At 51.1% G+C, this 24608-nt stretch overlaps 2 protein-coding genes and 1 pseudogene across 3 annotated transcripts in view; 1 reads left to right on the top strand and 2 right to left on the bottom strand.

Annotated features, from left to right (window-relative positions):
- The window catches only part of SLC7A7 (solute carrier family 7 member 7), a 28695-nt gene extending 12214 nt beyond the window's left edge, over positions 1–16481 (top strand). For both annotated transcript variants that reach the window (XM_045287872.1, XM_045287873.1), the window contains exons 3-10: positions 11021–11146; positions 11883–12027; positions 13392–13515; positions 13764–13867; positions 14113–14209; positions 15185–15334; positions 15567–15750; positions 15976–16481. In XM_045287872.1, coding sequence (XP_045143807.1) covers positions 11021–11146; positions 11883–12027; positions 13392–13515; positions 13764–13867; positions 14113–14209; positions 15185–15334; positions 15567–15750; positions 15976–16082 — 1037 coding nt within the window. In that variant the 3' untranslated portion in view covers positions 16083–16481. The remainder of the gene's footprint in view (positions 1–11020; positions 11147–11882; positions 12028–13391; positions 13516–13763; positions 13868–14112; positions 14210–15184; positions 15335–15566; positions 15751–15975) is intronic.
- LOC105979969 lies at positions 2611–3209 on the bottom strand (annotated as a pseudogene).
- Positions 16482–17465: 984 nt separating the features above from the next.
- OXA1L (OXA1L mitochondrial inner membrane protein) lies at positions 17466–22470 on the bottom strand. Its single transcript, XM_004698892.2, has 10 exons — positions 22403–22470; positions 21866–22027; positions 21145–21361; positions 19313–19456; positions 18989–19074; positions 18647–18811; positions 18346–18450; positions 18075–18237; positions 17888–17968; positions 17466–17805 (listed from the first exon to the last, which is right to left on the bottom strand). The coding sequence occupies exons 1-10, from the start codon at positions 22463–22465 to the stop codon at positions 17675–17677; spliced, it is 1317 nt and encodes a 438-aa protein (XP_004698949.1). The 5' UTR covers positions 22466–22470; the 3' UTR covers positions 17466–17674.
- Between the last annotated feature and the right edge of the window lie 2138 nt (positions 22471–24608).

Below are 24608 nucleotides of genomic sequence, written 5' to 3' on the forward strand. Positions count from 1 at the left end.
TCATGAGCAGCCTTTCTGGAGAAGGAAACTGTCAAGTAAGATAGGGTCATTGGGTGGAACATTATTTGGTCAGCACTGGGAAACCGAGGGTAAGGTCAGTGGAGTTGTTTCTCTCGAGCTTCGTGGTAGCTTGTAGAGGGGAGAGAATGTAGGTGTGCTTTCTGGAGGACTCGCTGGAAAGGGAGGAGGATGGTGGTTAGAGGGCGGGACTACGATTGAAGGAGGATCTTATGGGAAAGACTGAACACCTGCTTGAGGTAGGGGTGTGTTTCTGGAAAAGTAATGTATCCTGACCCCCCAACAGAGGCACTGCCTGTGTGGTTGGAATCTGGCTTCCCTGAATCAGCATTTTTCTCCCTTCCAACAGCCCAAGGACTCTCCTGTGTTTAGAATGTATCATGCAGAGTGGTTTAGAGCATGGCATCAAACAGGCCTGGGGCCATCACTTTCCTCAATTGTCTCATCTGGACAATGGGCTCCTCACCTCATAGGGGGGTGGGTGGCGATCTCTGTTTCCGTCCTACCGTCATCCTTTTCTGTTCAAGCAGAGCCACGTTCAGCAGAGCAAACACGGTCGCTGTTCCAGTGGAGTGGCTCCCCATCCTCTGACAAGCACACCACATCTTCATCGGCATAATGTACACGTTCTGGGTGGGGGCGGTTTTTTGTTGCCAATGTGTAAAAAAAATGATCTGCGCACATTGATGGAAAAATGTAGAGTCCCATGTTTTTTGCACAAAGCTATGGGTCTTACTTTAGAATTGCCGCTGAACCAGCAGCCTCTGGTAGTAAGGCTACTGGACCTTGAAACCATCGACCATTTACTGCTTATGTAAATTTTTCTGCAGGCCCGTGACTCCATTTATTGTCAGTGTAAGCACAGGTGCCCCTCTCTGCCAAGCATATTGCTCCCTTTCCCATGCCTTCCCCAGGTTGAGCGTAAGCCCTGGTGGTGGAATGGGTTATGAGCTGGGCTGCTAACTGTAAGGGCAGCAGTTCGAAACCACCAGCAGCAACATGGGTGGGTGGGGGGGAGGGATGAGGCTTTCTTCTCCAGTAAAGCTGGACAGGGTCAAAAACCGGCTGGGCAGACCTCCTCTGCCCCCCAGGGTCCCGATGAGTCCGAGTCCACTGGCTGGCGGTGCGCCCACCACACACGCTCTGCAGGCAGCAGCTACTCCGGTGCCGCCGCCCGCAGATTGCAAAATCTCCCAAGTGATTTTCATAGCTTCTGATTCTTGTAATTCCATGAAGGCGAAGGGACTCTATCTTCTTCTTTTTTTAGTGAAAGCTCACATTGCAGTTTCAGTGTGGGCTTCCATGTGATCATTTCTACACACATTGTTCAGGGACACTGGTTACGTAAAGTAATTCTTCCTCATTTGAACTCAGAATAGATGACTTCTAAGAGGGGCACAGTGGTTACTGGTGTTATTACTCAGTGAACCAGTTCGTTACTGAGTTGTGAGGGGGACCTCGAGGATGCCTTAAGAGGATGGCAGGGCAGTCATCTGGGAGAGACCTCCCGCCCTACCTGTCAGGCCCTGGAGCGGAATGGCACAGCCCGACACAGTGGGCGTCACACGTGGGACACACGGGGTGCTCGAGAAACACATGCTGTGAAGGAATGGACGCTGAGTTCCGAAGGAAACTTGCTGGCTTATCTAGCGTGCTGGATAAAGGTCCTTTACCCACCAGAGAAGGGTGCAGATGGACCCTCATGAAGCCGTTAGCCTGCTTTTCAGAGTTCGTCCTGGGGTGTTGGACGTTGTACCATAGCCCACTGCCATTGTGGCCCTCGTGACCCTCACAGCTGGGCAGACTCCAGCTACTCCCCACGGCTTCTGAGACCGTCAGTCTGCACAGGCGCAGACCGCTCCATCTTTCTCCCCCGGAGCAGCCAGTGGGCTTGAGCCCGGTGGGTTAGCATCCTATGCCTAACCCACTGCACCCCAGGGATCCTTTCTGCCAGGGGAGATGGCCTCACTCCTCACCCTACATCCTTCTGTTCATACAGGGAGGCACATGACATGGCGGGATGTACGAGGGCTTTTCGCAGGTAGAGGTGATAAGGCCTATTTTATGGCAGATTGAAGTCCCTGGTGCTACTGATGTAAACTTCGATGGTTCAAACCCATGTGAAGAAAGGCTTTGCCAAGATCTGTTCTGATTACAGCCAAGGCAGCCTGGGGGGCAGCTCGACTGCATTGCAGCGCTTGGGAATGCCGTCAGTTTGAATCAATGTGAGCGTCCCAGGCTTGGTTTGGGTTTTGTGCCAGATTGGATTAGAAGATGTATGTATCATGCAGAATGGTTATATCGTGCATCTATATATGTAAATCATGTATAATTGAATTAGATGATGTTATGTATAATCTGGCACATAATGATCAGTCAAAAGTGGTATGGACTGTTTGCAAACGATATTCACACTTTTATGCATTTTATTAGTTTCTAACCACTGTACTGTCTATAATCTGTTTTGGTTGATTTTTTTCCCCCCAACCCCAAGTGTCATTTATTTAATATAATCATCACAAGGGTGCAAATGGAGACTTGATTTAAAAAACAAACAAAACAGAAATGACACCTCAGCTTAAGGTAAGAGTTCTACACAGAAATCAGCGGGGGTGGGAGTGGGAAGGACAGACATCTACGGAGGAGAAGACAGCACAAGGACAGGGCAGGTCTGGGCTCGTGGCTGGAGACTTGCTTTGAGTAGGTTTCCGCAGGTATTTCTTAAAGGTGGTGCGGTTTTCCCAGAGTCCGGTAGCAGGTATGTTCAAAGGGCTGTCGATGTTGGGCTCTCCCAGAAGCTCTGGATGGAGAGGAGACGCGTCCTGACATCACACAGGGTGGACCCCTTGTCCTTCAGGATGTCCAGGCTCATGTTACCCTGGAGGTCCACGATGGGGTGGTAGCAGGGGGTGAGGAACTTCACTGTGGGCACAGTGTAAGGGTAGGCACTGGGGAACTCCAGGGAGAGTTTGTCCCTCAGGCCTTCAGAGGCTGGGCCAGCTGCTGCGTGGATGGTCCCTACCCACTTGGAAAGGTGGTCTGATTCCGGGAAGGCAGAGATTCCTTTGTCGCCAGCCATCATGGGGGTCATCAGCTCCTGTTGTAATCTCTTGCTCACGGGACCCCAGGCTGTGCCCCCGCTGGGTGGCTACGACACCGGCTGTGGCTGGGTCACGGTGTGGGGAGGCCATTCGCTTGGAAGGCTGTTTTGGTTGTTTCACAAGCAGCTTTAGGCTTGAGACGTTTCTTCCTGTTTTGCCAAAGGGGACTTGACTTTTGGCAGGTCAGGGATAAGTGTTCGGAAGTCCAGCTCCTCCAACTGCCCTTTCTTCAGAACCTGGTATGGGCCCACTCTTAGAATGGTGGCTGTTTCTGCTCGGGACTGGCGGGCCTTCGATTTGCCCACACTGTCGTCACCTCATGATTTTGGTTTAGTTTTTTTGCCTTTCCTTTGTATCAGTGTGTCTTCTATCTTGCAGTCTTCAAAGGTGGTGTCTGTAGTTGATGATGCATCGGGCTGCTAAGCTCAAGGTCAACGGCACAAGCAGCTCCGCTGGAGAAAGATGAATCTAGCTACTCCGTAATGTCTGGGAAACCCAAAGGGACAGTTCTGTGGCCGGTGGGATCACTGTGAGTCAGAATCAGCTCGAGGGCAGTGAGTTTGTGTTTGATTTTCATTTGCCCAGTGATCCAGCCGGCCACTGGCACTCAGTCAGGGCCCCTGTGCAGAGTGTAGTTGTAGAGGCATCACGCAAATGCTTTGTGCCTGACCCTCGACCTTAGTGACTTGTAGTCGGTGCTTTAATGAAGGTTGACTGAATGAATGGACAGAGGGCATGGTGCCAGTCTCCATGTGACCTAGCAGGATATCATATACTATTGGCTCGGAGGGTGGTGGTGGGGGCTGAGGGCTGCTGTGGGAAGTGGGTGGAGGGGAGGACAGAAAGTTTCTCCTGATTCTGCTAGAACCGCCGTCTCTACAAGGCTTCAGAGCTCAGCGGCTGAGTGCTTTGGCCACGTGTCCTCCTGCAGTCTTGCTGGTACCAGAATGACTGACCTCATGTACTTGTGGCTAATGAGGTGGAACAGCCAGATGCTGGGTCCCCTGCTGATTTTTGCTCTTTGAACTTTCTATTTGGAAGCTAGTTACCTTTCTAGGAGGGGTTTTCCCTAAGAGATAAGGAAGAGTTTGTTTCATGCGCCACATTCAGGCAGGATGGAGGAAGACCCTTGGGTCTTTCTAGTGGGAGGTTGTGAAAATGGCGGTGTGGGGGTGTCAGACTTCCTCGTAACTTCACGGGGTGGGACAATCACCAGCAGTAGCATCAGGATCGAGGCTGATTCTGACGAGGAAGAGGCCACTCATGCCTCCTCACTGACCCCCACCGTCCACATCTCTAATGCTGGTCCTCACAGAAAACACGCACAACCCTAGGGTTTGTTGGGGAGGTAACAGCTTGTTATTCAGGATCAGGAAAGATTCAGTACAGAGTTTTTCAGTCTGGACAGCCTCTTTGCAGCCATACACACAGACACCCCTCTCCCTGGGCCTTGGTCTCTTAGCCCTCAGCCCCCCCAGACCTTGTGGGCTGGCCCAGTTTTTGCTGTGCTCACGCTAGTGCTACAAAGCTTTTTAGCTCCCACATAGGTGCCTGGAGGCACCGGACTCTGCCAATGAGCCTGCTGCCTGGAGGCTCTCTCCTCTCTTGCTTGTGGGCTAGGAAGCCGACTGCACCCTTCGTGCCAGTCTCTTGGTGTTGCTGCCACTGCTGCTGCGGTTTCCCTGTCTCTGCTTTTTGCCGTCTCTCCCGCTCTCTTCTGGTAGAGCTCTCTGCCTCCTGGGTCTAGGAGGTTCCCAGTGCAGGGACCCTGAATCCAAAGGATGTGCCGGGCTCTTGGTTCTTCTTCTTGGCAGTCGTCAGGTCCTCATGTTCACATCCGCAATGTCTCCTTTTAAGCCCAGGAGGCAGCAAAACTGACCAGTCTCCTTGCTAACGTCTCATAGGCCTTGTACATTTGGTCTCACCCCCACAAGGGTGCCGTATGCCTGGTTTTCCTTGTTAGCAAGCTGTCTCATCCCTTTGGTGGGCCACAAGCACCTCGTTTGCATAGTTACCTGGTCATTTGGCGAGAGGTACAAGAACACGTGAGAGAGGCCACCTGTAAATGGCTCTTGGTACCCCAGGGCCATGAACATGGAACAAATTCTTCTTCAGCAGCGAGGGCCAAAGGGCTGTGCGCTAGTTTGACTCTCAAAGCTCTGGGGGCTCCCATGGTCTCTCACTTTCTCTTTTCTCTTTCTGCTTCAGAAGACGCTGATGGAACAGTAGAGATCAAGGAAAGGTTAGAGCTAGTGGGTCCCCACTCTAGTTACTCATTGGCACAACCCAGGGAGATAAAAACCAAAATTATACTCCTTCCTCTCTCCAACCAAATCACTCTGAACCACCGGGTAGAAGAATGGGGATTGAAGGAAAGGAAAGCTGCTACTGCGGGCATGGTGGTTTTGCTGCAGGAGGTGGGAAACTAAGATCTAAATGATCAAGGTGCTTTAAAATCACCCGGGGGGCTAAGCCCGAGCTTCTGACTTCCCTGGCCTGGGGTGGGGCCCGAAACCTGGAATGTGTGAAAAGCTTACCTAGTGGCAACCAGTGTGCACTACTGGCCAGAGGAGTGCAGAGGTAAGTGAAGGGTTGGGCTTGTTCTGATCAAGGTTGTTATGTATGTGATGATTTTGATAGTAGGCCCAAAGCAGGCAGAGCCTTAGGCTCCCCAAGCAAGCTCCATCTCAGATGGCCTGAATCAGATTTCTGGGGTAGAGCTCCGAACTGTGGGTTAACACAGCCCTCGGTGAGTCTGCAGTTCACGGGAGGCCCAGTGAACTGGATCTAGACGAGCAAACTGGTTGGTAAGGATCAAGTTAACAAGACGGGAGCTGACTTCAGTCAGCAACTGGCGTTGTCCTGGCATGAACTGAAGGAGCCTACGGTGGGTGAAGCATCAGGATACTAATGGGAAGGTAAGTAGTTCGAATCCACCAGTCACTGTGTGGAAGATGGGGGCAGTCTGCTTCTGTGAAAATTTACAACCTTGGAAACCGAATGGTGCAAGTCTACTTTGTCCTAAAGGGCTGCTATGAGTCAGAATCAACTCCCCAGCAATGGGTTGCACACAAACTGCCTGCTTGCCACGTCGAGGTGGTGGAGAGCCACTGGGATTGAAGTGCTGACCGGCGTCCAGGAGGGAAGGAGGAAGAGTCTGACCCAGTGACCCATAGGGTGGATGCATGGTATGTCTCCGGCCAGCAACCCTGGGCCATGTACCTGAGTCAAGTGAACTGGTTCTCTAGCTGAAGTGGTCAGAGTTGGAGGGTCAGTTACAGTGTGAGAAAAACAGTAGCCCCTAGACAGGCTGCAAGAAAGAATCCAAGAAGCTGGACTGTCTGAAGACAAACATGGAATCAGGATCGGAGGAAGCCTTCCTGGCAAACCACCATATGCAGATGACACAGCCTTGCTGGCTGAAAGCCAAGGAGACCGAAGATCAGAGACCATCCCCGCCAACCACCCCGTTTCTGTTGATTACCCTCAACATCAGCACAACAAATTCCTTCCGACCAGACCATCGTGATGAATGAGATGGCGGTCGTCCAGCCTTCTGTTTTACTGGGATCACAATCAATGCCCAGTGGTCAAGAAATCAAACGATGCGTTGTATTGGGCAGATCTGTTGCCAAAGACCCTTTAAAAGTATTAAAAACCAAAGATATCACTTTGAGGACTAAGGTGCACCTGACCTAAACCATAGTGTTTTCAATCGCTTCATCTGTATGCAAAAACTGGACAGTGAATAAGGAAGACAGTAGAATTGATATACTGGAATTATGGTGTAGGTGAAGAATATTAAATATACCATGGTCTGCCAGAAGAACAAACAACTCTCTCAGAAAAAAATATTGCTAGAACGTTCCTTAGAAGCAAGAATGCCGAGACTTTGTCTCACATACTTTGGACTTGCTGTCAGGAGGGACTGGTTCCTGGAGAAGGGCATCATGCGTGGTAAACTAGAGGTTCAGCGACATGGACACAAACAGCAGTGATGGTGAGGATGGCACACGACGGTGGTTTGTTCTGTTTTCCGTGACAGTGAACAATAACAGAAGGAGCCCTGGTGGTGTAGTGGTTACACATTGGGTTGAGACCCGCAAGGCCGGCAGTTCAAAACCACCAGCAGCTCCTTGGGAGAAAGACTGGGCTTTCTGCTTCCTTCCGGAAACAGAGTCTTGGAAACCCACAGGGGGTCGCTCCGAGTCAGCACGGACACCATGGCAGGGAGTGGGCTTTGAACAACAGAAACGGGTAAGGATGGCAACTGCTCTGAAAGGAATGCTCTGTGAGAACGGCAGGTCAGCTCTGGATGCGCGGGGTGCACTTCGTTCTGTGGTAACAAATGACGGGAGCAAGGAGAAGGCACGGGAACAGCTTCCTTCTAAACTTCCATTAGCTCAGAGAACGGCTAACCTGAACACGTTCAACGGATGTGGGCAGGCCAACGAAGCAGCGGGGTCCAGAGAGTGGAGGGGGCACTGCCATTGCTGTAGAGGCTGAGGATTCAGGGGCAGACAAATGCAAAGAATGCCTCCTGAGTTGGGATCCCAGAGCCCCCCCCCCCCCCCGCCCCCCCAGGAATCTCTGCAATCTTGAAGAACAGGAAGGGATGAAAACACCTCCGTGAGCGATGCGCTCATCCCCTGCGGCAGCCGAAACAAGTTACCAACAAAAAAGAGTGACCTACAGCCACATCAGCTAGTCTAGAGGAAAGGTTAAAGACCACCGGGGTGTGTGTGGGGGTGGGGGTTCAGAAGTTGAGAAGAAGGTTTTTGGCTTACCGTAAGGAAGAGTGAGAGGTCTCTCTGAAAGAAAAGTAGGAGGACTTAAGAGTCCATGGGCATAAGAAGCAGAAGATGGATGGAAGGTTTGGGCATGATGCTAATGGTGATGGGAGAATTGTAGGATTAATTGAATTAATTTTTTTTATTTTTAGGGACTGTTTAATTTGGGTATCTAAACAAAAACCTGGGCATCTGACCCAGAGTGGACCAGGCTGCTTTGTTCTGTATTAGCCTTCCTCAGTGTTTTCCTAGCTTTCAGCCTTTATTTATTTCCCCGACTTTTAGCTTGACAGCTGGGACCAGCACCACCAGCCTTTCCATGAGCTGGTGTAGGCTGGCCTCGAGGACCTATTCCGGGAGTGTCCCTGTAGGTGTTACGGGGCGACTTTTTGTAACAGCTTCCCCTTCACCCCACTGCAGTTGGGAAAGGAGCTGCATCTGAGTCAAGGGCCAAAGTTGATTCCTTGACCATCCTCCTGTGGACTTGGCCCGGGACTGGGTGGGGACTGAATTGTACCTGGAAGTGGGAGGGTAGGGAGTTGTTGCCCTTGAAGTTAACTTGACTGGCGGGCGGCCTCCATATTATTTTAATCCCATGGTCTCCTCCCATCCCTGCCTCTGAGCAGCGCGCTGGGCTGGGCTCTGTGGCCAGGGGTCAGCTGTATCCGCACAGAGCAGAGAGAGTAGGGCCTAGTCAGCACAGCTCCCTGCTTGCCACACTTCTTCCTGCTCCTGCTGCTGAGCTCAGGAGGAAGTTCTCTTTGCTGGTTTCGTTGCACAAGATTGCCTCCTTCATTCAAAATGAGTCCCTCAAAACACCAAAGCTTGCTTCACCGAGTCAATGCTGACTCGTAGTGTCCCCCTGTGGGTTTCTGAGACTTTAACTGTTTACAGGATAGAAAGCCCATCTTTCTCCCTGGGAGCTGCTGGTGATGTTGAACTGCCGACCATGTGGATTGCAGCCCAACACATAACCACTACACCACTGGGGCTCCTTAAATGAGCCCCTAGTGCCCAACATGGAGTGAAGATTAGGCTATGGTAGGTAGGGTCAGTAGCCGAGAAACAAGGGTCAGGCTTGAGGGTGGCAGCAGTGCCAGCAGATGAATGCTGGCATCCTGAAACAGCTGAGAATAACCAGTGGCTGTTGATTCCGTTCCCTGCGTTCCAGTTTAGTGTGGTGGTCCACGCTTACCCCGAGGGCCACTTAAGAAGGTGCATTCTGGATCCCATTGCACTGTGAAAATGGCAGCCTCGGCTGTCTGGTGTATCGAGTCAGACATCCGGTGTAGACAGCTGTGTGGGAGGTGGTAGAGACGGGGGATGAAGGGTGTTGGATGACTGGAGGCAGAAGTGCAGTGGGGAGTAAAGGCTAGGTGACTGGCCGGGCTGACCGGGAATCAACAAATTTCAAAGATTTGTGGAGGGCAAGATACTGAAACTTTGGTCATTAAGTGGGGGCTGGACACGTGTGTCTTTAATTATTAACTTAGGACCAAGGTAGCTTAGAGCTGTGGGTACATTAGGCCCAGCCCTGTGATAAGATTTGGTTGTTAGGCAGGAAGGCCTGATAAAGAGCAGACAAGACCTTGGACGTCCTGCTTACGTAGAATATAAAGCTCAAGGAAGACTGTGAGTTCAAAGATGGGACAGCGGCTCCGGTAGTCTGGTCTCTCCTGCTTCGAGGGATGGACTTCTCTCTGGCCCGAGTGTGGTGGGGCCAGAACACACCAAAACAGGGGAGGCCCTGGGATCGATACCAAGGACCACCCATGCCAGTAGAACTCAGAGGCAGGGAGTGCTGACTTGACTGTCGGTGCCTGAAACAGGCAATCTCATATTGGGGTTGCTTGCTGTTTCTCTCTTGGGAAGTCAGGGTGACTCTGACCTTGAAGTTCTTGGAAGACTGTGAAGTCATCCTTCTAGTGCAACGGAGTGCTTCTTCCCTCCGCCACCAGTGGGGAAGTGTGTTGTAATGTGCCCGCCTGACTGCGTAAGAGGCTGGAAGAGACCAAAGGGAACTTTCTGCTGAGTCTCAGAAATGTTTTCTTCCGATTTTCGTCCTCCCACCTTCTGGGGCTAGTTGTCACCCTCCTGTCTGTGTGGGCTCTCCTTGGTGTACTAAAGTCGTGGTTTATGACTTGTGTGGGGGGAAAGTAGACTTCCTTGAGATTCTGATGCAAGCTATGGACTCTCAGAAAAAATGCATACGCTCACATGGACATAACATTTTGCAAAGAATTTCAGGGCTCGTGAAGCTCCTGGCACTGGCGTAAGAACCCCGACTCTAGTGATGTGCAAACCTTGTGAAAGACCATTGAGTTCAAGGGGAGCTGCTCTTACTCGGCTGTGACGCTGGCTTCTGCGTGGTTTGGCCAGAGAACTGCCTTATCCGCATTTTGCAGGCCCCTCTCTCAGCTTCAGGAATATTTCCAGGCTGGAAAACAAGCAGCTGAGCTGGCAGGCAGGGAACCTGGCCCCGATCCTAATCCTTGGTCATACGTCTGACCTGCTGGCCCAGGCATGGGATAAGTCACAATAGGACTTACCAAGGTTAACTGATTCAGCAATAACCGCCCCCAGAGTGGGTGGGCTGGGTTACTATCCCTCATTCCGTACAACCATCACTCGCCTCTCACCGCCGTGCTTTGTGAATCTGGCTGCATTTTTTTGTGTGTGTCCCAGAGCCGCAGTTACTTTCTTTCATGTCTCCCATAGTGCAGGGTGGGGTGGGGGGGCCAGGGGGTGCCGCCCACGTGGGTTCAGTGAGTGCTACTGGATGATAATGGTGAGGGACTTCTGGGAGTTGCCAGCCCAGAGGAGCTCAGAGCCTGAACCCTGATGCTGCCTTTGGCCAATGGATCTCTCTTCATGAGCGGTACTGGAAAAATTATGCGGGAGCCTAATGTTCTCTGAGGAGCCTGGTGGCATAGTGGTATGTGCTGGCCTGCTCACTACAAGGTCAGCAAGGGGTGACAGTCTCGGACAGTTCTACCCTGTCCTATAAGGTCGCTATGAGTTGGCATCTTCTGGAGGGCAGTGAGTTTGCCCTTGGTGTTTGGCTCGCTCTCCGGGTGATAGGGTTACCGACCAGTGTTCTTTTCCTTCCAGGTCTCTTAACCTTCATTAACTGTGCCTATGTCAAGTGGGGAACCATGGTACAAGATATTTTCACCTATGCTAAAGTATTGGCGCTGATCGCAGTCATCATTGCAGGCGTTGTTAGACTTGGCCAGGGTAAGCAATAACAACAATGCTGATTAAGCATTTTCTGTGAACCACACGTTTCTAAGCACTCTTGGTACTTGCTCGCATTCAGCCCTCACTATGACCTTACTTGGTAGATCCTACTGACCCGGGACTGTTGTTTTAACGTCTATGCATGCTGCCTTCCAGAGATGTCTGATCTTGGCGGAAGAGCCCAGTCTTTCCCTGGGACTTGGCTTTTGCTTATTAATGAACTGAAATGCTAGGGCTGTTTTTCCAACTATTTTTGAAAGAAGAGGGCAAAGGCAGAATTTAACTCCTTGCTCCACAGCCCTCCCCACTTTTCAGTTGTGAACACCTGCCAGACAGGTACTCGGCTGTCATGGCCATATTGAGACCCGCCTTGTGTCTACTCCAATCAACTCTCTCTGGAGTTAGAAAGGGGCAGGAGTTGGACAGTGTGCAGATGGGGCAGCAGCACTCCTGTGCACCTGCCCTTCTCCCAGGGGACTTCCTGTCCTTGAAAGTGGCCCCAGGCTCATCTTGTCAAGACCCCATTCTGTTTGCTCCATTCCTGCTCAGGTCTGTAGATCTTTCTCTGAGGCCCGTTTCTTCCCTGGCACCCTTGCTGTTTCTGAGCCGCTGGTCTGCTGTCATGACCATATCCTTCCACTTCTTTGACGGGATCACCTTGAAGTTGGGGATGGGGTGGGCGGCGGAGATTAACTACTAATGCTTCTGCCTTCCAATGTCCTGTGGGTTCCAGGCAACACCTCTCACTTTGAGAATTCTTTTGAGGGTTCATCGTATGCGATGGGCGACATTGCCCTGGCCCTGTACTCAGCATTGTTTTCCTACTCCGGCTGGGACACCCTCAACTATGTCACTGAGGAGATCAAGAATCCGGAGAGGTAGGTACTTACCAGCAACTATTCCCACAGTAATGAGAGACACCATGTGCTGAGCTCCTACCCTGTGCTAAGCACCATTCTACAGAGCTTATGAGAGTAATGTGAGCAGTCCCATTTTAATAGGCGAGGAATCCGAGGGACAGAGAAATAACTTGTCACCCACAATGGAGCTGCGTACCTTGCATATGCTTTTTTTTTAAAACCATAGATGAGTTTATTTTTAGATTAGGTATTTTTTTCTTTTTAGTTCTTTCACCCACCTGTTATCTCCCAACTTGAGGCTGTTGTTTTCTATGAAACTGACACCGTGATATCGTTTCAATGATTCAACTCCTCTATTCTGGAGTTCTCCAGGGTGGAAAGCGCACTGGGCAGGGCGCGAAGGAAGGGCCTGGAATCGGTCTTTCTGTGGATCAACTTGAAGCCGCTCACCATCTCTTTTGCCTGCTTCTTTATCTCTGGTTGGGGGTGGTGGTGAATGATGTGATTGATTGCCTGGGCCTCTCCTGGCCCTAAAATTCTGCTTCAGGAAGTAGAGTTTCTATAAGTTCTGAAGTCAAAGGAATAATAATTCTATCAACAAAGTCCTTTTGACTTTGAGACAACGCTCTTGGTACATACCCAGTGCTGTAACCTAGGGGTGCAGAGATAATAAGCAGGGGCCAAGCCTGGGTGGTGCTTCCACCTACTGGACGGAAGCCGAATAACTTGAGTGTTAGCATTGTCTTTCTTGGGCAAGCCCACTGTCAAGGTTGTTTGTAATGATGGCTTTATTGGGCTCAAGGAATCCTGAGTCCACATCACCTCTCTTGGCTGTTGGGATGGTACTGGAAGTTCTCCAAACGGAGGGGGGGGTGGCATGGGCATGTTTCCCAGGTGGTTTATTTGGATACACACACTGTTCTTCCTGTTGAGGGACCCGTACTAGTTCTCTGGTGATGTTGGATTCTATAATCTGTCTTCACAATTTCTTCTATCTCCCAGTTGTAGGGCAGAGTTTTCAGTGTGAACAATCTCAGAGAAGGGATACTGATAACAAGAGGCCCTTTTAGATAAAAAAAAAAAAAAGCAGCAAAACTCAAACTACCCATCGCTGTTACTAAGCCGGAACACAGCTTTGTGTTCATCCAGTTCCTTTCATTTGTTGAGCCCTTCCTCTGAATGTTTCTGAGTTCCTAAGAGTTCAGAGCCTCAGGGTTCTGAGCCAGTGTGCTAGGCTATCTGAGGTCCAGGGCCGGGAGAGCCGCAGCAGGCAGCCCCAGACTGGACAGCTAGTGTAGCAGGGGAAGAATGTAGGGCTTGGAGTAGATGGGGCTGGGGACCCCCGTGAGACTAATGCATCCTTTATCCTGTTTGGCTTGTAGGAACTTGCCCCTCTCCATTGGCATTTCCATGCCCATTGTCACCATCATCTACATCTTGACCAATGTGGCTTATTATACCGTGCTGGACATGAGTGACATCCTAGCCAGCGATGCTGTTGCTGTGGTAAAGGGCTTTGATTAGCAAAAGTCTGATGGTGTGTCTGCGGGCTCCTGGGTACATTCCAGCTTTGGAAAGTCCTGGACCCGGGGACGGGGGAGCGTCTCGAAGGGGCACACTTAGGACACTGGGCTTGGAAGGTCCTGTGATGTGTGGTGGAAGCAGGGTTGGGTTCCAGCAAAGGGACTTTGGGGTATTGACGCCTTATCACCTTTCAGCACCACTGACGACTCTTGTCCATTCCTTTCCTTTAGACTTTTGCAGACCAGATTTTTGGGGTATTCAACTGGATAATTCCATTTGCAGTGGCGCTATCCTGCTTCGGTGGCCTCAATGCCTCCATTGTGGCTGCCTCTAGGTAAGGGCAGTGCTCCCCCTGGGGAGCTGTGTGGGGGTGAATGGCAGGACTTGGAGTGTACCGCCTGCATCGCTTACAATGATACCCTGTCTCTAGGGGCAGCCTCAACTTCTCCCTTAGCTCAGTGTTGAACACTATTCTCGGTGTTTCACACTCCTTTGGAGAAGGGGTGGAAGAAAGGCTGGGCCGTGAGGCAGGTGAACTATACTGTCCGTGGCTCAGTTTCATCTGTTTACGTCACACAGGCTTTTCTTTGTGGGCTCGAGAGAGGGCCACCTTCCTGATGCCATCTGCATGATTCACGTTGAGCGGTTCACGCCAGTCCCGGCTCTGCTCTTCAACGTGAGTAATCTCAAGGGGAAAGCTAGCAGTAAGATTAGGGCCATGGGGATGGGGGTGGGGTGGGGTGTACAGAGAGATTTAGTTCAGACATATAGCCTTGCAAACTTTCTGAAAGCTCTAAAGGAGATTCTAGAAAAACTACTGCTGGGACCCCCAGAATGTGCAAGGCACTCTGCTAACTGCTGTGGTGCTGATGAAGAATCTATCTTTTCTTTTGAATGGTTAACTTTCACGAGGCCTGGCAGCCTAGTAGGTTACACTTTGGGCTGCTAACCACAAGGTTGGTGGTTCAAACCCACCAGCTGCTCCTCAGGAGAAAGAAGAGGCTTGGAAAACCACAGGGCAGTGCTCCCTGTCTGGTGAATTTGGTTGTGGTAACTTCCTCTGGCCTAGGATAGGCATGGAGTATCGCACAGAGCACTCCCTGCAGTGGAAGGAGTGTCGGGGAAGGCAGTGCTGTGGGAGTCTGAGGTACAGAGAAGGGCCACTTGCAGAGCGGTTGAGGGCGAGACTTCTTGGAAGAAGTACCTTTGAGGCTTAGAGTTACAAGTAGTGGAGAAAGGAGCAGCAGCACGGGAAGACCCTGAGAGGAGGGAAAACAAAGTGGAGTCGGGGAGGAAAGCAAGCTGGAGAGTGGAGGTTGGTGGAGGGGTGGTTTTGAGCTGGAGAAAGAAGGGGCTTGCTACTCTCTTAACAAGGTAGCAGCCTTGAAAACTCACAGGGCACAGTTCTGTCCCATCCTACAGTTGGCACTGACTCAGTGGCAGTTCAAAATTTATGTTCTATGCTTTGAGCTGTGCTTCACAGGTGACCTTACGGTTTGAAGGGGCTGACTTCTGCTAGGCGTATTGGAAGTAGGATGGTAAGGGAGGAGGAGTGGGTAGGGGAAAGAATAGATGGGGGAAGACTCAGGACTCTGGGAGGGGAGAAGGGCAGAGTGCTCTGACGTGAGGTCCCTACCGGGTGTCTCCACAGGGCATCATGGCACTGATCTACTTGTGTGTGGATGACATCTTCCAGCTCATTAACTACTACAGTTTCAGCTACTGGTTCTTTGTGGGGCTCTCCATCGTGGGGCAGCTCTATCTGCGCTGGAAAGAGCCCGATCGGCCTCGTCCCCTCAAGGTAACTCATCTCAAGTCATTATTTCTGCTCCATCTGGAGCTGCGAGAACAGCGGCCACAGGAGGCTCTGAAAGACAAGTTGAAGTTCGCTCTCTACCTTTGCTTAGGACCCGGTGGGGGTGTGGAGATGAAGGGCTGGGAAGGCGGAGGGTCAGGGCTCTGATGTCCACAGGAGTTAGGTGGTGTTGGCTACGCATCCCAGCAGGTCTCATCTCGTTGTTCCCTGCCTGCAGCTCAGCCTGTGCTTCCCCATTGTCTTCTGCCTCTGCACCATCTTCCTGGTGGCCGTTCCGCTCTACAGCGATACCATCAACTCCCTCATTGGCATTGCCATTGCCCTCTCGGGCCTGCCCTTTTACTTCCTCATCATCAGAGTGCCAGAGGGCAAGCGGCCTCCTTGTCTCCGGAGGATTGTGGGTAAGCCTGAGCTCCCCCAGGGAGAAGCAGCTAGTACATGGCTTGGTTGGCCTTCTCTGTACATCAAGGTTCCAAACTCTTTACCCCATAGCCCCTTCCCATTACTAACCCCGGGGTTTAACGGACGCAGTCCCTACCCGCAGGCCCAGCCCCAGCCCCATGTGTGCCACTTGAGCTCAGCCCAGTTGCCTTCTTCCCAGTCTTGACTCCAGCTTCTTTTCATAGCATCCGCCACAAAGTACCTCCAAGTCCTGTCTATGTCAGTTGCTGCCGAGATGGATTTGGAAGATGGGGAAGACACGCCCAAGCACCACGATCCTAAGTCGGACTAAGTATCACTGTGAATCCTGAGTCGTACAATCGGACTGCTTGCTTCTTCCTACGGCTGGAGTCGGAGGAAGGAAGTTGGAAGGAAAGCTCCGTTCTCTGGAGGCACCTATCCAAATGCCTGGTCAAGGCAGCTTCAACCTCGTGAACTTGCTTTTTGAGAGATTGAACGTAATTTATTAGTTTTGCTACACAGTGTTCTGGATTTTTTAAGAAGGGAAGGCGGACTGTGATGGGGAGCACGTCTCGCACATTCCTAGGTGTTTCAGAGACTCACTCACATCTGGGTGTGCCCACCCATTTGTCTTTTCCTTTCAAAGGGCCAATTATGCTCCGGGCTTCTTGTCTCCGAGAGACACGAAACTGTCACAGGTGCTGGACAAATAAAAGGGATCTGTCCCTAAGATTGCAGTGGGTTTATTTGCCCCTTTAACCGCTTTGGGGCAGCGTCTGCTACACTGGCAGAAAGACAAAACAGATTTATGCCAGAAAGTACCTGGTTTTTTTTTCCCCTTTCCCAGTCAGTTGCTGAGGGTTGATGCGTCCGGCCCGTACACACAGAAGAGCGTCTCTCATCTGGTGTAGGAGAGTATTAGGTTGTTAGTAAGAACATCAACTTTCCTGGGGGTGGGCAGGACGAAGATAAGGCAATTCTGTTAAGTGTAATAATCCTTTATCCAATGGCATAGGAATTAACACACAGTTGAGAAAAGGACATTATACAGTGTAGACTGGCTTCAGACTGCAGTACATGAATTGTCAATCTGTACAGATTAAGCTCATAAGCGACTGCACACTATTTTTACCAAAAATGGGAGTTGGCAACAGGGCCAAACTTTCTCATATTCATTGGCAGGGGCAGAGCCCCACCTTCGAGATGAATGCATGGCCTGATAAAGCTCGGAGGGTATCACAATGGTTAATGTGTGGCACTTCAGCCCTCACGTAACGTTCAACTTTCTTAATTCCTAAGTATTTGAGCAATCAAGTTCTTAAATAACATTTACAGGGAATTATTATTGCTGTTAGGTGTTGGTTCCGACTCCCAGCAGTCCCGTGTGTAAGAGGAGGAAACCCTGTCCAGTCCTGCAGCATCCTTGCCATTGTTTGAGCCTTGTTACAGCCACCGGGCCGCCCTCGTTTTCACTGGTCCTCTACTGTAAGGGATCGTGGATTAATAAAATCTAGTCAGTCGTACCCTCCGACTGCACAACAAAGGTGGACAGCAACAAGCTATCTGTGAGGTGAGGGGGCTCAGGAGCAATGGGGAAAAACACTGAGACACTTGTCTGCTCCATGGGACATCACGAGCAATCACCTTCCACCCATTCCGTGTTTCTGGAGAGCACACAGTCCACGTCCCTGCTTAATAAGTATGAGAAGGCAGCCACGTGACACAGAGCTTTACTAATTCTGAGGGTGGGAAGACCACCTGGCTTCCCAGTGTTCTCTGTACACACAGGTATGAGAGTCTGTAGTGGAATCCACACCTCCAGGTCCCACAGTACCTAGGACGGGGGCCAGGGCCCCGCATCAAGCCCTGTTCTGAGGAAGAGTCTGTGAGGAGACGCGTGCCTGCCGGTCTGAGCAGGGACAGTCAGATAATTGTGTCCTGCCATGGCTTTGACTTTGGTTTGCTGCTGCCGCCGTGGCCGGGAGGAGTGGCAGGAGGGGGAGTCTTTGCTGGCTGGGGCAGAGGGCTGTGGGCAAAGGTCTGTCGTAAGGGACCTGGGGAAAGGAGAAAACAAGTCTCAGGACAAAAGGAGGGGAAGAAACCAAGGATGGAATTTTGCCGGAGAAGGTGACTTACCCCTGGCTGCTAGCTCTAGGTGGTTCTGCATGCGCTGCTCACGCTCACGCATCTTATGGGCGAGCTCAGCGTTCTTCCAGCCTGCGTGAAGAGGGGCGAATGGCGCCTGTCATGCAACCATTTTTACCTGCCCGCCTGTACTCCCCGCCCCCCCCCAAATCCTGTATCACAGAGGGCTGGGCCTCACCCCGTTTGAAGCTCTTTATTAAACCTTCCCGTGGAGCTAATTTCTCCGGGTTATGCACCACACGCTGGGGGATTTTAAGTGCAGTGCGTACAGCTGGGATCCGCAGGCAGGCCACCTGGCCCAGGGAGAAGATATTTGAGGAGAGCCAGTACATGAACACTGCCTGCGGGAGAAGAGGAGAAGGCGCTCAGAAGCAGCAGGTGGTGAGCTTGCTAGGAACTGGCCGGGCTAGGCCAAAGGACGGGGCACCCGCCCCTAAACCTTTACCCACCGAGGGGAAATGGATGGTTATGGGCAAGACTGCCAGCGGCATGATTCTGATGATTTGTCTCATCCACTGGAGGTCAGAACTCTGCACACCTGTCTCGGCACCCAGCTGCAAGATGCAATAAAACACAAGGTGGAGGGAAGGGCTCATCAATGCACGTCGGTTTTAATGAATCGGCTCTTAATTTCATACCGGTCCAGCGAGTGGAGAACGACAAACCGTTCCACATAACCACATGACTGACATTCCCAGTTCACTCAAGCCGTCGGCTTTGCAGGCTGGGCACGTGGCCAGCCTCGCTTACCTCTAGGACACCCCACATCGTGGCAGTGACCACCAGTGGTAACACGTAGGTGGGGTCGGATACTGTGAGGTTCTCGAACCACCAAAGGCCCCCGGTCTGCATGCTGGGCACTGGAAGGTTGGCCATTTCTCTCAAGGCAATGAAGAAGGAGATGAAGATCGGGGCCTAGCACACAGCAGAAACAGCATTGGCACTCAAGGTGAGGACCAACGTCTCATTTCCTGCTTACCGAAAGCCATGAGTTATGCCAACACCCGTTTGGGCGCAAGCCGAGGCACAGGACGCACAGAGGTGGGTGGATTCAGGAAGGACTGAGGAGGGGGATGGGATGCTTTTGCTTACCTGAGTCAGAGGTAGAATGAGTGGTTTGAAGAGCTTCACACCGTGCTTTTTCTGATAGAGTGTCATCTCAGTGGAGGCTCTGTAGACTGGGAGGGGAGGAGGGAGTCATTCAGAGGCTGTGCACAGCCTCGAGCCCCGCCTGGCCTGTGAAACTTCTACCTGACCCTGGCTTGTCACCAGAGCACTGGGCTCAGGGTGCAGGCAAGGCTTTGGAACCTGCTCAACGGCAGTAACTCCTGCGGTAGGTTGCTGCTGTCCCTCAACAGAACGTCAGGGAAAGTATAAATGAGGCCCTCTCCCAAACGCATCCTGTAACTGACTCACACTCAGCCGAGTCTCCTGCCAACTTCGCCTCCCGGATCCGAGTGGAAAACCTCTGGATCTCTGGCAAGTGGTTGTGGATCTTGGCTGCTTCTCGCTGGCCCTTGACGATGATTGGAAAAACCAGGCAGCGGGCAAGGACCGTACCTGGAAAACACAAACTGGAGTGAAACTCCAGGCAGTTCTGCAGCGGAAGATGGACAGTTTTTCAGTTCTCAGTGAACAGCTTTCTCTCATTTCAACCTTTACCACAGTGACTGCTGCCCAAAGGGACCCAGAGCTAAGGGGAGGGATAAGATTTAATTCCCTCAAGGCACTATTCTCTGCAGAGAACAAAGCGAGTGTTAATTTCTCCAAGCAAATAACCAGCAATCCTGTCCATTTTCCTATAAAAGGTGACTTTTGGCGTTGGAGGTAATTTGACTTCAGCTTGAATTCATTCCGATTTCTTTTCTTCCGCTTTGTATCTCCGAATCATCCTAATGTTTTAATTTAGAGTATCTATAGGAATCTACCCCATAGGGTGGCCAGTCGGAATCCTCAATGGCAGGGAGTTTTGGTTTTGATAGGACATCCAAGAGGGTCAGAGCTGATAAGAGACCACAGAGAGACAGCTTTGGCTTGGCGAACATTACTGATGGCGATGTGGGGTAGGAAGGGAGAGCCTAGGACGGCAGCCCTGGAAGGATGAGTGGAGGGCTGGCTAACGGAAATGGGATGGTGTGCCCAGAAAGACAGGAAGGAAACCAGGAGAGGTTGCCGTAAAGTTCCAGGATGGATTTCAACGTCTTTGGTGTCCGATGGAGAATGGTGAAGGATGGTTAACACAAGTGGGTGAACAAGCGTATCACTGGCAGTTAGAATGAGATGAAATTTCTAAGAGCCAAGCTACTAAGGGTCAAGGAGCGAATGGGAAGAAAGTAGGTCCACTGGATGTAGACCACTTTTAGGCAGTCAGGAGGGAGACTTCGAAGAGACAGGAGAAAAGGGATAACTGATGAAGCTGAATGTGAAGCACAGTTTCACCGTTTACAAAAAAGCAATGTGAATGGCTCTCCAAATTTGAGATCTAAATGCTTAACCTGAAAATCAGAGTATCTTCATCACTGTTGATAATGAATTTTTATTCTAATTCTATGCTCACATTCAAATAGTGATACTTCTTAAATCCCAGATGATCTCACTCACTCATTCACCGCCATCAAGTCCATTTTTTCACTCAAAGCAACCCTCTAGCACAGTCCAATTGCTGTCCGCCACCGTGGGTTTCCGAGACTAAATCCTGAGGGGAGCAGAAAGCCTCATCTTCCTCCCTTGGAATGGCTGGTGGTTGGGAACTGCTGACCTCATGGTTAACAGTTTAATGTGTAACACACCATGCCATCAGAGCTCCTACCTAGGGATTCTATAATGCTCTTTAAGGAACATGAGTAGCATCTAAGTACCACAGACCTCTATCCCTCATTTGAAGAACCTGCTTTTCTGCAATTCCTTCCTTAACTTACAGACTACCATCTTTAAAAGATTGAAATCCTAAAGGCCAACAATCTTTGAAATTAAAAAAAAAAAAAAGATTGGAACCCCAAGTTGCCATTTTCTCTACCCTTAAAGCTGTTGCTGTCCAATCGAAGCTGGCTCATAAGGACTCTCTCTATAGGAGAGAAGAGAACTGCCCCACAGGCTCTGAAGGCCGTACTCTTCTTGGAAGTGGGCCTATGTCGGTCTCCTTCAGAGTCGCTGGCAGGTTTAAACATTTTGCTTAGCAGCTAAGCACTTAACCACCCGGTCCCCAGGGTACCCCCACTCTACCCTGACCCAGAATATATTCCCCTTACATGCAGCAATGGCCCCCCACCATGGCAGGCCCAGGCCAACATGCATAAATTCCAGAAGGTTCTGGACCAGCCCGACTGGGGTGTAGGATCCAAGGCCCAGTTCAGAGAAGCTCTGCTCAGCAATGGCTTGGACCACATCTGCAGTCTCTCCTGGAACCACCTCCGTCACTACTGTGGGTGCGGGTGTCACAGGAACGGCAGGAGGCGAAGCCTGGACCTGTGTGGGAAGAAGTTGTTCAGCAGGACAGACGCACAGAATGCCAGTGCTGAGTTCTGTTCTCTGGACTCTAGTTGTCCAGGTTTGGACGACAGCTAAACCTAAATATGATTTCCTGTCCTCCCTTGTCAGGTAGTCATTTCTTGTATAAGGGTTTCCTAACACTTCAGTCATTTGGGTACCTTTCATGACTTTTGCTTTATGTTGGAACTTATACTTTAAAGCACCTCACTTTTAAAAAACCCAAGTACCTAGTTGTCTCATTTTAGGAAATGATTTCCATGAAATTAAGGGGTTGGGAACTTAAATTTTCTCTAATATACACATACACTTGGAACCATATCTCATATACTGCCATCAGTGACTCGTTTCATTTCCCAAATGAATCCCACCCCTAATTTTTTTTAGGAGTTGTGGGAAGTGTGCGACCACCGCACGGCCCTCCCCCCCCAAACCAAAGAAAAAGCATCTTTCTAAAAGCTTCAGGGACCAAACTCTTCTTACCTGGGCTTCTGCAAATGAGATCGCGGAGGTACTGAGGCAGCGGGGTCCCGCGACCTCCAGCAGGACGTAGTGCGGGCGCCCATTGTGCTGGCCGGGTGGAAACAGGAGCCTCGCGGTCAGCGGTTTCGGGAGCCGGTGCGAGGGCCCCGCGAAGCTGTGGCACTGAGCGGGGTCAAAGGATGAGTCTTAAGTCTCCGCGTGGGGGTCCCACCGACGTTCTGTAAACCCATCGTCCCTGCAGGGGTCACCGGCAGGGCCGGACCTCGCCTGAAGGCATGCAACTGGGGACGCGATCCCAGGCCTCCTGGATCTCAGCTCCCCACACCGTGCACCCCACGGCTCCACGGCGGGAGCTGCAGTCCCAGGGTCAAACAAGACACCGGCCGCTCAACCCAGGTCCCGGGCCGCCTGCGACCCGGGGTCGTGCGACGCAGGTCCAGGTCCGCCGGCCGGTGTTCGCGATGCGAGCACAGCGTGTCCCTGGGCCGGGTCACGGGAGCAAGGTCGCATGCCGGCACTCAGCCGGGACCGCCTTACCTGACGCCGGCACCGAAGCCAGAGCAGGAGCTCGCGGCGCCGGCACAGCAGCCCGGACGCCATGTCTTCCCGGAAGCGGGCTCGCGCATGCGCGCGCAGACGCGCCGGCCGCGGCGGACGCCCCCTTGGGGACGCGCTCCGCGCCGGGCGGCCGTAGACGCTCGAGCCCGCGCGCCGCGTGTGTAGCGGGCTCGCGCATGCGCGCGCAGACGCGCCGGGCGCGGCGGACGCCCTCTCGGGGACGCGCTCGGCGCCGGGCGGCCGTAGACGCTCGAGCCCGCGCGCCGCGTGTGAAGCGGCCACGGAGACGCGCCGCGTGCGTCGCAAGGTCATTCCCGCGCCGGCTTCGGAGACGGAAGTTAGAGGTTGCCTTCGCCGGCCTGGCTCCGGGCGCGGTGCATTGTGCCCGGATGTACTAGGTTAAAAAGGTAGTTCTGGTGTGCGCGGCCTTTCCCTCTGCACAGAGATGGTGAGTTCTGTGGTCCAGTTGCTCGTGGTTGACCTGACCCGCAGCCCAGGCCCGGGCCAGTCCCACGACGGTCCTTAGGCGTGAACCCGTTGTGGCAGCCGCGGTGTCCGTCGCTGTTGTTGAGGCTTCCTCCTTTTCGCTGCCCCCCTCCTTTTCTAAAAATAGCTTTAATGACCTGTAATGCGCATAATCAAGTTAATGGTTCAATCCTATGAAGCAGAGTTGTGCAATCAGAACCACGCTTCGTTTCAGAACATTTTCTCCTCTTGTTGTTAGCGCCTCATTACCCTGCAACTTCCCTAGGTCATCCCCGCAGGTCAGTCTTAGTCCAGTTACTGTCCGATTATGTAGACTTACCTACACTAGATTTCATATACAGAAAATCATACAAAACACAAAGAGGAAACACGCAAACCCAACCCAACCCAACAAGGACGAAACAAAAACCTAAATCTAAAAAAAAGCAGAACATACTAAAAATGGAAACAACTTTAAAATGAGTCATCAAGGAGATCAACTGAAAAGGTTGCCCTTTACCTCTGCGGCAATCAATTTTACAAAGCTCTCTGTCCCACAAGGCTGTTGACGTCCCTGGACCGAGGTCAGAGGTCAGAGGTCAGAGCCCGTTCACTGGAGGCGTCATCCGTGTGGGGACCTGCAAATGACCTGTGCTTCCACTGTCATCCCCAGCCTTCTGCAAACGGTATTCAGAATTTGAGCTTTGTACCATTCTCTCACTTGGATTTGGATTTTATTATTTATGATTCTTGAATCATACAAGCTGGTGTGCTTCTTCCAAGTGAATTTAGTTGACACCGCATTTAGATGGCTGCTTGTTTGAAAACAAGCCTTTAAGGCTGAAGATACTATTCTTTTTTTTCTTTTAATTTTTATTTTATAATAGTTTCTTGACATGTATTACACAATCCAGTATATCCATTCATGTGCAATTCTGTTGCTCAACCTATCGAGTGGATTTATACAATCAATCAATGCTATCAGCTCTCCAATCCTTCTCCCCCCTCCAGTTCCCATAACTTACTGCTGTCCTGTCTCTGAGTGTCATCTATCTTGACTTTCATGTACCGAACAACCTTAAATAGGCAAATGAACATGCAAATCTAACAATAGGTAAGGAAATAAAAATCTTAATAGTGAGGGGAGGAAATATTAAAGAACTAGAGGTTATTTATATGGTTCATCAGTGCCATAACCACACCTTGTACTTATCATCCGTTCTGTGTGGCCCTTCTGAGTGGGACTGTCCAATTATCTTGCAGGTGGATTTTGGGTCCATGCCCCTTCGCATAGAGCTGGTTGCATGTTTTTGAACTTCTGATAGCTCTTTCGGTTGACACCTCACGATCACAAGGACTTCTATGCTTCTTCCATGTGGGCTTTATTGCTTCTCTGCTGGATGGTCACTTGTGTAATTTACAAGTCTTTAATTCTCCAGGTGCTATGTCTTATTTTTTTTAATTAAAAATCATTTTATTGGGGGATCTTACAACTCTTATCACAATATATACATTTATCCATTGTGTCAAGCACATTTGTACATTTGTTGCCATTGTCATTCTCAAAACATTTGCTTTCTATTTGAGCCCTTGGTATTGGCTCCTCATTTTTCTCCTTCCCAAACCCTTAAATCATTTGTAAATTATTATTTTTTCATGTCTTACACTGACAGATGTCTCCCTTCACCCACTTTTCTGTGGTCCGCCCCTCTGGAAGGGG

This window comes from Echinops telfairi, unplaced genomic scaffold, assembly GCF_000313985.2.
Source record: "Echinops telfairi isolate 266 unplaced genomic scaffold, ASM31398v2 ScPeMD7_18;HRSCAF=68, whole genome shotgun sequence".
Classification (NCBI taxonomy): Eukaryota; Metazoa; Chordata; class Mammalia; order Afrosoricida; family Tenrecidae; genus Echinops; species Echinops telfairi.